Source organism: Trachypithecus francoisi, unplaced genomic scaffold, assembly GCF_009764315.1.
Source record: "Trachypithecus francoisi isolate TF-2019V2 unplaced genomic scaffold, Tfra_2.0 Lachesis_group0, whole genome shotgun sequence".
NCBI classification, from domain to species: domain Eukaryota; kingdom Metazoa; phylum Chordata; class Mammalia; order Primates; family Cercopithecidae; genus Trachypithecus; species Trachypithecus francoisi.
Window position 1 is genome coordinate 182,308,854 of NW_022681453.1, and position 12,787 is coordinate 182,321,640.

The window sequence follows — 12,787 nt, forward strand, 5'->3', positions numbered from 1 at the left end:
TTGAAGAGTAGGGAACCTCAAATATCAGTGATAAGCTGGTTTTGGCAGCCAGTTTACTAGGCTGACCACAATCTAGCTCTGCCAGATACGCACAGTGAGAAAAACAACTGTGGGACAGATGGCAGGAAGGCAGAGGAAGAAGTCCTTTGGAGATTGTAGTGCTGAAGCACTACAATTTTCTGTAACTTTGCAAACATTGAGAAACAATGAATTCCATAGGAACTGGTGGGATGGCTCATTCTGTGAAAAGTCTAAGCTGTCAGAGACAAGTCTAAGAAGCAGCAAAGTAAAAAACTATTCCGTGTATAATGGCAGAAGCAATAAACAATATTCAAATATGTCAATAATATTAAATATGTAAGAATGTTGTAGATTATAACATTCTTGCTTCAATGTAATGATGTCTGTGTTTTTAAAAATACTTGAGAGTCAGTTACTTGCACACAAGAGAAATAAAACATTTGGCACATTACTAAAAAAACAAAACACATTCTTAACTGTAGCCACACAAACTGATGAGGCAAATTACTATCACCACACCTAACAGGGGAAAAAAAATTCTAAACTCCTTATGTGTTCTTACAAGACTCAAAGTGATCTGGCCCATGTTCCACTCCTTTTCTCTCACAATGGTCCACCTACACTGGCTTTCTTCCTAGTCCTCAACTATACAAAGCTTGTTCACATCTAAATGTCTTTGGATTTGCTAATTATTTCAGGAATTCTCCTCTAGATTTTATGTGGCTTTATTTAGGTTTCAATGCAAATGCTACCTTTGGAGAGAGGCCTTCTTGGACCACAAAATCTAAAACAGACTCACTTTCCTCTAAAGCACATTCTATCCTAAAACTCTATAATATTCATCTCTATATGAAAATATGAAAGGAATTTGAAGGCAGTGATTTTGTCATATAAATCTAATGCCTCAAACAGTGCCTGGTATGTGGTAGATACTCAGTAAATACTTGTAGAGTGACTGACCCATAGAAAAGCATATTCGAAAATGACAGGAAGCAAAATGTAATTAAAATAATGCTTAATGAACAATGAAATAGTCTGCAAAGTAAGGATATTAAAATACTTACTGAATCGCCATCGTCTTTTTTAGAATCCCTCTTCAATGGCTCATTCATATCTTCTTGGCTACGGAAGCTGAAATTCTGGATTGCTTCAGTGACACCTCTAAGAGAGCTATAAATATCTTCAGAGTTCATATTTTCTGTGTCATAATCAAATGCACTATGAAAAAGATGACACTAATTTTTACTTAGGTGTAGTTATAAAATACAAACATATCTGAGATTATATAGGGATATTTATAAAGACAAGATTAGAGAATGTATATCCTCAGAGCATCATTAGCAAAATAAAAAATAGCAGCTATATATAGTTAAAGTACATGTCTCTTTGTCCTTCCACCAAGGACACCTTACAGTTACTCTACAATGCACAGTCCTTAATAACTGGTTTGTCTTTCCACCTTGAAAAATGTTTTGATTAACCAGAGGTCAGCAAACTATGATGGCTTGCAAGTTAAGAATGTTTTTCACATTTTTTTTTTTTTTTTTGAGATGGAGTCTCGCTCTAACGCCCAGGCTGGAGTGCAGTGGCCGGATCTCAGCTCACTGCAAGCTCCGCCTCCCAGGTTTACGCAATTCTCCTGCCTCAGCCTCCCAAGTAGCTGGGACTATAGGCGCCCGCCACCTCGCCCGGCTAGTTTTTTGTATTTTTTTTTTTAGTAGAGACGGGGTTTCACGGTGTTAGCCAGGATGGTCTCGATCTCCTGACCTCGTGATCCGCCCGTCTCGGCCTCCCAAAGTGCTGGGATTACAGGCTTGAGCCACCGCGCCCGGCTGTTTTTCACATTTTTAAATGGTTGAAAAAAAACCAAAAAAGTTCACAAAAATTAGATAAAATTTAAATGTCAGTATTCATAAATAAATTTTTTTTCTTTTTTTTGGAGACAAAATCTTGCTCTTGTCCCCTAGGCTGGAATGCGATGGCATGATCTCGGCTCACTGCAATCTCCGTCTCCCGGGTTCAAGTGATTCTCCTGCCTCAGCCTCCTGAGTAGCTGGGATTACAGGCGCCAGCCACCAAGCCCAGCTAATTTTTGTATTTTTAGTAAAGACAGGGTTTCACCATGCTGGGCAGACTGGTCTCGAACTCCTGACCTCAGGTGATCCGCCCACCTCGGCCTCCCAAAGTGCTGGGATTACAGGCGTGAGCCACTGCGCCCGGCCCATAAATAAAATTTTATTAAACATAGTCATGACTATTTATTTAGGTATTGTCTATGGCTATTTTCTATTTCTATTGTCGATGGCTGTTCTCATACAACAGCAGAGTTGAGAAGAGACTCAAAGACCATGACTCAAATAGCCTAAAATATTCACCATTTGACCCTTTACAGAAAGTTTACCAATCTCTGTGATTAACTCCCAATAATAGTACTGCTTGAAGAAGAGATAAATGTATTTTAACACAAATTTGTAAGAAGGTAGAGGATTTTTAATACCGAACATAATTTTTTTTTTGAGATGGAGTTTCACTCTTGTTGCCCAGGCTGAAGTGCAATGGCGCAACCTTGGCTCACTGCAACCTCTGCCTCTCAGGCTCAAGCGAATCTCCAGCCTCAGCCTCCCTAGTAGCTGGGATTACAGGCTCCTGCCATCAAGTATGGCTAATTTTTTTTTTTTTTTTTTTTTTTTTGAGACGGAGTCTCGCTCTGTCACCCAGGCTGGAGTGCAGTGGCTGGATCTCGGCTCACTGCAAGCTCCGCCTCCCGGGTTCACGCCATTCTCCTGCCTCAGCCTCCTGAGTAGCTGGGACTACAGGCGCCCGCCACCTCGCCCAGCTAGTTTTTTGTACTTTTTAGTAGAGACGGGGTTTCACCGTGTTAGCCAGGATGGTCTCAATCTCCTGACCTTGTGATCCGCCCGCCTCAGCCTCCCAAAGTGCTGGGATTACAGGCTTGAGCCACCGCGCCTGGCCAAGTATGGCTAATTTTTTTGTATTTTTAGTAGAGACGGGGTTTCACCATGTTGACCAGGCTGGTCTCGAACTCCGAACCTCAGGTGATCTGCCCACCTCGGCCTCCCGAAGTGCTGGGATTACAGGCGTGAGCCACTGTGCCAATTTTTTTTTTAAGGGGCAGGGTCTTGCTGCTGCCCAAACTGGAGTGCAGTGGTGTGAACCTAGCTTACTGCGGTCTTGAACTCCTAGGCTTAAGTAATCCTCCTGCCTCAGTCTACCAAGTTGTTAGGACTACAAACACACACCACCATGCTTGGCTGATTTTTAAAAATTTTTCTGTAGAGATGGGGTCTCAATATGTCGCCCAGGTTTGTCCCAAACTCCTGGCCTCAAGTGATCCTCCTGCCTTGGACTCCCAAAGAGATAGGTTTGCAAGTGTGAGCCATATCATGTCATAGACATGAACTTTATAATCAAATGCTGAAATTCAACTGAAGCTGTAATTTAGCTACCAAATTTATCATATATGTAGAACATAGAAAAAATAGGGTAGGAAATGTTTGCAATATATTTTTCTCAGATGTTGATGTATTATCCAATACTTTTAATGAATAACTTGATGAAGCACACTATAATATATGGCTAATGACCATTAAGCTATTAACTATAAATACCAACTTTTTTTTTTTTTTTTTTTTTTTGAGAATGGAGTCTTGCTCTGTGACTTAGGCTGGAGTGCAGTGGCACAACATCCGCTCACTGTAACCTCTGCCTCCTGGGTTCAAGGGATTTTCCTGCCTCACCCTCCTGAGTAGCTGGAACTACCGGCATGCACCACCATGCTTGGTTAATTTTTGTATTACTAGTAGAGATGGGTTTTGCCATGTTGGTCAGGCTGGTCTCGAACTCCTGACCTCAAATGATCCTCCTGCCTCAGCCTCCCAAAGTGCTGGGATTACAGGTGTGAATGAATTATTGTGGAAGATAGTGTGGAAGTTCCTCAAAGATCTATAGACAGAAATATCATTTGAGCCAGCAATCCCACTACTGGGTATATACCCAAAGGAATATAAATCATTCTGTTATAAAGATACATGCACATGCATGTGCACTGTAGCGCTATTCACAATAATAAAGACATGGAATCAACCTAAATGCCCATCAGTGATAGACTGGATAAAGAAAATGTGGTACGTATACACTATGGAATACACCACAGCCAGCCCCAACTCCTTCTTTTTTTTTTTTTTTTTTTTTTTTTTGAGACGGAGTCTTGCTCTGTCTCCCGGGCTGGAGTGCAGTGGCCGGATCTCAGCTCACTGCAAGCTCCGCCTCCCAGGTTTTACGCCATTCTCCTGCCTCAGCCTCCCGAGTAGCTGGGACTACAGGCGCCCGCCACCTCGCCTGGCTAGTTTTTTTGTATTTTTTAGTAGAGACGGGGTTTCACCATGTTAGCCAGGATGGTCTTGATCTCCTGACCTCGTGATCCGCCCGTCTCGGCCTCCCAAAGTGCTGGGATTACAGGCTTGAGCCACCGCGCCCGGCCCAACTCCTTCTTAAAAAAACTTTTTAAGTTCAGGGGTATGTGTTCAGGATGCACAGATTTGTTATATAGGTAAACATGTGTCATGGGGTTTGTTGTACAGATTATTTTATCACCCAGGTATTAAGCCTAGTGTCCATTAATTATTTTTCCTGATCCTCTCCGTCCTCCTACCCTCTGCCCTCTGGTAGGCCCCAGTGTGTGTTGTTCCCCTCTATGTGTTCATGTGTCTTCATCATTTAGCTCCTACTTGTGAGAACATGCAGTATTTTTTTTTTGTCATTTTTCTTGCGTTAGTCTGCTAAGGATGATGATCTCCAGCTCCATCCATGTCTCTGCAAAGGACATGATCTTATTTTGTTTTTATGGCCACACAGTATTCCATGGTGTATACGTACCACATTTTCTTTATCCAGTCTATCACTGATGGGCATTTAGGTTGATTCCATGTCTTTGTTATTGTGAATAACGCTACAGTGCACATACATGTGCATGTGCCTTTGTAAGAGAATGATTTATATTCCTTTGGGTATATACCCAGTAGTGGGATTGCTGGCTCAAATGATATTTCTGTCTATAGGTCTTTGAGGAACTGCCACACTATCTTCCACAATAGTTCAACTAATTTACACTCCCAATAGTGTAAAAGTGTTCCTTTTTCTGCACAACCTTGCCGGCATCTGTTATTTTTTGACTTTTTAATAATAACCATCTGACTGGTGTGAGATGGTATCTCACTGTGGGCTTGATTTGCATTTCTCTAATGATCAGTGATGTTGAACTTCTATGCAAACAATTTTTCAAAAGGCTAGGAAAAGGAAATAAAATTTTAGTCTACTAAGCAGTCAAGAATGTCATTTGAAATACAGCTCATGCTTGAATTGCACAAGTGTTTGAAAATTGTACACATCTTTTATTTTGTATTAAGGACCAATCTCTGAGTCATATTTTTTCCTCGGAGGTATATATTCACTATTTATTTATTATATATATATATTTATATATAATATATAATGAATACGACATTTGTTATATATATCATTATATATACAATGAATTACATAGATATATATGTAATGAATTATAATATCTAATTCAATACATATATAATGAAAAAATTAAGCTTACAGACAAAACATAAAAATAATAGGGAAGGGTTAAATATATAATAAATATAAAAATAGTGTTAAATATATAAAAATATAATAAATATATAATATACGAATATAAATCAGTTATAATCATTCTGAATATGAAATAAATCATTCTGAATATGAAAAGCATAATATGACCTAATATGTCATAAATATATAAATATATGACATATTATATATGTAATTCATTATATGACACACATGTAATTCATTATATGACATACATGTAATTCATTATATATGTAATTTATTTTATATAAACATGTAATTCATGATATATGTAATTATTATATATGTAATTCATTATATATTACACATATGATATGCCATATATTCATTATATATTTAACCCTCCCCTATTTGTTATTTATGTTTTATTTGCAAGCTTAATTTTTTAAACTCATCATTATAACTGACCTCATCACCACTTATACTGAGTAGTATAATGTAATTCAAAGACACAATTTGCAATTTACTGGATTTATACAGCATCTCTGAGAAACATAACTATGCCATTTAACGTAATAAACAGTAATTTATTTCAAAAAGCTGTCAGTAGGTTTTCTTTCCATTTATTAAAAAATTCTATATCCTAAATATTATCATTTAAGTAGTTGGCTTTCAAATAAACTTTGAATTTTTTTAATGTGCTAAGTTTCTACTTTTCTAAGACCTTTTAAGTCAAGTGGGAATTGACTTGAATTATATCAGTGCTTGCTTTCTTAAGAATGGAATTTACAGCCAGGGGTGATACCTCACACCTGTAATCTCAGCACTTTGGGAGGCCGAGGCGGGCAGAACACCTAAGGTCAGGAGTTCGAGACCAGCCTGGCCAACATGGTGAAACCCTGTCTCTAGCAAAAATACACCAATCAGTCGGGTGTAGGGTGCGCCTGTAATCCCAGCTACTTGGAAGACTGAAGCAGGAGAATTGCTTGAACCTGGGAGGTAGAGGTTGCAGTGAGCTGAGATCACATCACCGCACTCCAGCCTGGGGGACAGAGCAAGACTCTGCCTCAAACAAACAAACAAACAAACAAAAAACAAACAATGGGAATTTACAAATACAAACCATCATGAAAAATCATCCTTTTATTACCTTGGAGATAAAGTATTCTGTGATGTATTGGTAGGTGAAGTAAGAGGACTGGACCAGTTAGCTGGTGATCGTGGTGTTGGTCTTGTCAAAGGACTCCCCATGGAACTCTGATGAAAGGAGTCAAAGAAATATTAACATATTACAGGTAAGTTCACTTAACACAAACATGAGGTTGAACCATATTAAAGGGCCATATTTAGAGGTTAATACTTTAAATATTCATGTACTTATGTCTGGTTTCCAGGGGAAAAATTTCTCCCTATTTAGTAATATAACTCTTTAGTCTTTTTCTGTTCTCACCTGCTTCCTGTTCTCAAATATTATCAACATCCTTTCCCTCAAGAATTGAATATAATTTTAAATTAGCTTCCTGTTCTGAGCTAATTTCATTCTTCTAACCATTACTAACGCTCAAATTTTATCCCTCCTTGACTTTGCTTTACACCAAGCGAGTTAAATCTGGTCATACTACTAATATACCTATTCTTAAGATATGATAAAATAATCCCTACTCCCTTCAAAAAGATGACTGACTCTGGTTCACAAGAAATTGTTTTAGGATTACTTTTAACCCTCCTCAGACTTTAAGCCTGCCATCAGTGTATCTCTTTTATTTGCTATCAAATGTCTTTCTTTTTAATGCTTTAGTTCAATTCTTTAAGCATATAATGTAAATTATTACATACGAGTAAAATATGTATGTATACACAAACACATAAATATACATATTTCAATGTTTCATTTACTCAGAACTTACTTCTTCAAAACAAATTCCTGCACATCCAAGTATAAATGGACTGACAAACCTGCGATCATTTAATGTGACCACACTTCTTAAAGCACTATCTCTTTGGAATCTTATTTGTTAACCCTGGAGTAAGTCATCCCTGTTAGTCCTCAAATAAGAATTGGTTCATCTAAAGAGCATGTCCTGATTCTAATGGCTTCCAGCTGGTGCTCTCATCTATGTTTTGCTCACATTTTGCTTTTCTTGTTCATACCTGGCCACTGTTTACCACCATCCTACTGTACACAAAGTATAATATTATATAAATAGGACAGGCATAGGGATTCTTCCAAGACAATATTTAATTCTGCTCAGGAAATGCTGCCAAATAAAGATGCAAAAATTATATATTAAGGATCAAGTTTACCTCGTATAAAAGAAAGCAATTATTGTTAAATCAACCATCACATTATATAACAGCCAAGAAAATAAGTAAGAATTACCTGGGTTCCATTGCCAGTGTTTCGAAGGTGATTATGAAGAAGCTTCGTAGCACCATCCTGAAAAGTTTTTGGTAAAGCTCCTAATAACATTGTAAACTCTGGGGTATTGAGTTCAAATAACGAAATCAGTACAGACTGTGCTGCCTAAAAAACAAAGGCATACAGTAAATGAATATATTTTTGTTACTCAGACGAGACCATTTTCTTTCCCTACATTGCTGTTCAATAGCATGAAGCTTGACCATCTTTCCCAAAAAGGAAAAGGAAGATATTCTTATTTGCTTTCAAACTGTTTTGCTGGAAGGAAAAAAAAAAAAAAAAAATCAGCCTACCAGATTTTTGAAGGTAAGAAGGGAATATGAAAAGCATAACAAACATTACCTAATAGACAATGGAAAAGTTAACCATGACGGTTTCCAGGGTTACTCTGTTACATACTACTACAGTATTTTAGTTTTTCTAATAAACGATTACAAGGAGAAATAATATCTAATCTTCTCACAAGCAGTTAACATAACAACTCTACAATTTGAAGCTAAAGTATGTTCTGTGGAAACGGGAACAAAATACAGCTTACTCAGATCAGTTAAGAAAAGTTATGCAATTCTTTTCTGCTTCTGAAGTAATCAACTGCATTACTAAAAGCCAAACTTTGAAATTCAAATTATATACTTAATTAAGGAGAAACTCAAATCATTTATGATCACATGACGTGTATCCAAATCTGCACACTTCATTTTGGACCTTTCTGAACCCACTCTATGAAAAATACAACTGAATATAGAACACTAAGGGGAGTGGTTAAATTATGTTATATTGGAACGATGGAATACTATACAACACAATCTTGGAAGATGATATAGCTCTCAATGTAGAAACTGAGAAAGGTCTATTATATACTGTTGAAGAAAAACTATAAGACTGCTATACAGGCCAGGTGCAGTGGCTCACACCTGTAATCCCAGCACTTTGGGAGGCAAAGGCAGGTGGATCACTTGAGGTCAGGAGTTCGAGGCCAGTCTGGCTAACATGATGAAACCTCATCTCTACTAAAAATACAAAAATTAGCTGGGTGTGGTGGTGTGTGCTTGTAATCCCAGCTACTTGGGAGGCTGAGGCCAGAGAATCTCTTGAACCTGGGAAGTGGAAGTTGCAGTGAGCAGAGATCGTGCCACTGCACTCCAGCCTGGGAGACAGACTGAGACTTAATCTCAAAAGGGAAGGGGAAAAAAAAAAAAAAAAAAGGAGTGCTATAATATGAGCACATTTTGTTAAAAACAAAAAGTATAAGAAAAAAGTATAAGTTGTGTGGGTATATACTCTGGGTATCTAACATGTTAATAGTGCTTAAATAAAGCTATTAATATTTGCAGTTTGAAAACAAAAGTTACGATCTCATACTTTTTTTGGAACCACCACATTGAATGGACCACAAGTAAATTTGAGCAAATGAACTAGTAATTGTTAATATATACTTTATTCCATCTAGTTTACTTTGGTTTGGAGATCCAGCTTTATTTCCCCTGTAGGGACAGACATCCCAATAGCTCCCAAACCCTTTACCAATGAGTATATCATTTCCTCATGACTTGAAGTGACACTTGTATAATGAACTAATCTCCTATATAAACCTAAGTGTCTCTGGACCTTCCTTCACGTTCCATTGATCTATTTGTCTATTTCTTTACTAACACCATATGACATAAAATACATAGCGTTAGTATATTTTGATCATATCCTTCCTTTCTTGTGGTTTTAAATTTCCTAATGTCATATTTGTTTTACTAGATATATTTCATATTTCTTTTTTGTAGAAATACAAATTTCTACTTGTAGTCTTTCTATCAAAGTAATACATACATACAGATTTTTAAAAACCAGTTTTAGAAAAGGTTTTATAAATCTCAATTCCATTGTTCAGCTCTCCAGAGTTCCCTTTTGTAATGCTTGCTTTTACAAATAGTTAGGATTCATAGGTTTATAAAATTTTTTCTTCACTGATCAGCTTGAGACATTTTCTAGTATTTCCTACAACAGATGAGGACTTAGGTTCCTTTCAGTATCAGCTCTCCCTTTTCTTCTTTCTTCTCCCTTATACTAGTCCATTTGTGTCACATCAGACAGCATAATCTTTAAAAACATAAATCATATTACTCCGTGACTTAAAAATGTGCCAATAATTTCTATAGTCACATCAGTATTCTTGTTCTTGGAATATCGCAAAATTTAAATTTTGATGAAATCCAACTTATCTGTTTTTCCATTTGTTGCCTAAGCTTCTGATACCGTATCGAAGGATCCACTGACAAATCCGAGTTCATGACGATTTATTCCTGTTTTAAGTGTTCTATTTTCCTGTCTATTGAGATGATTATGTGGTTTCTGTATTTTTACTATTGATATGGTATATTACATTAATAGATTTTTGGATGTTAATCTAACTTTACATTCCTGGGATAAACCCCTCTTGGTCATTGATATGGTTTGGCTCTGTGTCCCCACCGAAATCTCATCTTGAATTATACTCCCATAATTCCCACGTGTTGGAGGCACCCCGTGGGAGACAACTGAATCATGGGGGTGGTTTCCGCCACACTGTTCTTGTGGTAGTGAATAAGTCTCACGAAATCTGATGATTTGACAAGGGGAAACCCATTTCACTTGGCTCATTCTCTCTCTCTTTGCCTGCTGACATCCACGTAAGACATTATTTGCTCCTCCTTGGCTTCTGCCATGATTGTCAGGCTTCCCGAGTCCCATGAAACTAAGTACAATTAAACCTTTCTTCTGTAAATTGCCCAGTCTCAAATATGTCTTTATCAGCAGCATGAAAACGAACTAATAGAGTCATGGTATATAATTCTTTTATATATGTTGCTAAATTTGGCTTGCCAGCATTTTGCTGAAGATTAAGGCATTCATATTCATAAAGAGATGCTGGTCTGTAGTGTTTCTTTGATGTGTGATGTCTCTGTCTAGTTTTGGTATCAGAATAAAACTGGTCTCATAGAATAAACTGGGAAGTATTCCTTCCTCTTCTGCTTGTTTGGAGAATTGTGTGAAGAACTGCTATTAATTGTTTGGTGGAATTTACCACCAATGAAGCCATCTGAGCCTGGGCTTTTCTTCGTGCAGTTTTATTTTATGTATTTTTTTTTTGAGATGGGGTGTTGCTCTGTCACTCGGGCTGGAGTGCAGTGGTGTGATCACAGTTCACTGTAGCGTCGACCTCCCAGACTTGAATGATCCTCCTACCCCAGCCTCCCGAGTAGCTGTGACTACAGATGTATGCTACCATACTCAATTAATTTTTGCATAGACAGGGTTTCACCATGTTACCCAGGCTGGTCTCTTCTGGGCTCGGGCAATCCATCTGCTTCAGCCTCCCAAAGTGCTGGGATTACAGGTGTGAGCCACCGTGCCTGACCATCATTTTATAAATCTTAATTCCCTTTTTCAGCTTTCCAGAGTCCTCTTTTGTAACGCTTGTTTCTACTGATAGGATTGACAGGCTTATACAATTATTTCTTCATTATCAGCTTGAGACATTTTCTAGTGATTTCCTACTGCAATAGATAACAACTACGGTTTCTTTCTTTTTTTTTTTTTTTTTTGAGTTGGGAGTCTCACTATCATCCAGGCTGGAGTGCAGTAGCATGATCATAGCTCACTGCACCCTTGAACTCCTTGGCTCAAGTGATCTTCCTGCTTCAGTCTTTTGAGTATCTAGGACTACAGGCATGCACCACCATATCCACCTAATTTTGAATTTTTTTGCATAGATGAGGTCTTGTCATTTTGCTCAGGCTGGTCTCAGACTCCCAGCCTCAAGTGATCCTCCCACCTTGGGATTATAGGTGTGAGCCACCACACCCAGGTGCTAGGATTACAGGTGTGAGCCACCACACCCAGTACATTTATAATTCTAGTAATTTGAATGTTTTCTCTTTTTACCCTGATACGTCTAGCTAAAGGTTTGTCAATTTCGTTGATCTTTCCAAAGAACCAGCTTTTGGTTTCACTGGTTTTCCCAGTCTCTATTTCATTAACTTTTGCTTTTATCTTGATTATATCCTCCCTTTTGCTATCTTCAGGTTTAGTATGCTTTTCTTTTTCCAGTGTGTTATGGTGGTGAACTGGATTACTGATTTGAGAGTTATCTTTTTATTGTAGGCATTAAGAGTGACAAATTTCCCTGGAACCACTGCTTTAGCTTTATCCCATACATTTTGGTATGCCATGTCCTCATTTTCACTCATCTCAACGTATTTCTCAGTGAATTTTCTTATTTCTCTTTTGATTTCCTCTTTGGCCCACTGATTACTTAAGAGTGAGCTGTCTGTCGATTTTCCAAACTCCTTTCTATTACTGACTCTAATTTCATTCTATTGTGGTCAGAGAACATACTGTGTATTAGTTCTATCATTTTAACTATTGAGATTTGTTTCATGGCCTAGCATGCAGAATGTTCCAAGTGTACTTGAGAAGAATATTCTTCTGTTGTTGGGTGCAGTGCTCATCACTGGAAATAGAGATCACAAAAAAATGTATATTCTGTGTACTTTTTTTTTTTTTTTTATTAGATAAGGTCTCACTCTGTCACCCAGGCTGGAGTGCAGTGGCATGATCTTTCTCACTGCATCCTCGACCTCCTGGGCTCAAGTGATCCTCCCACCTTAGCCTCCCAGGTAGCTAGGGCTACAGGTGCATGCCATTGCACCCAATTTTTTATATTTTTTAGTAGAGATAGGGTTTCGCCATGTTGCTCCGGCTGGTCTCAAGCTC

General features: G+C 37.9%; 1 protein-coding gene across 42 annotated transcripts in view; it reads right to left on the reverse strand.

The window, feature by feature from the left end:
* The window catches only part of CLASP2 (cytoplasmic linker associated protein 2), a 220,561-nt gene that overhangs the window by 45,560 nt on the left and 162,214 nt on the right, over window positions 1-12,787 (reverse strand). For all 42 annotated transcript variants that reach the window (XM_033212967.1, XM_033212966.1, XM_033212944.1 and 39 more), the window contains 3 exons: window positions 8,003-8,146; window positions 6,773-6,879; window positions 1,086-1,239 (listed from right to left, as the gene is read on the reverse strand). In XM_033212967.1, coding sequence (XP_033068858.1) covers window positions 1,086-1,239; window positions 6,773-6,879; window positions 8,003-8,146 — 405 coding nt within the window. The remainder of the gene's footprint in view (window positions 1-1,085; window positions 1,240-6,772; window positions 6,880-8,002; window positions 8,147-12,787) is intronic.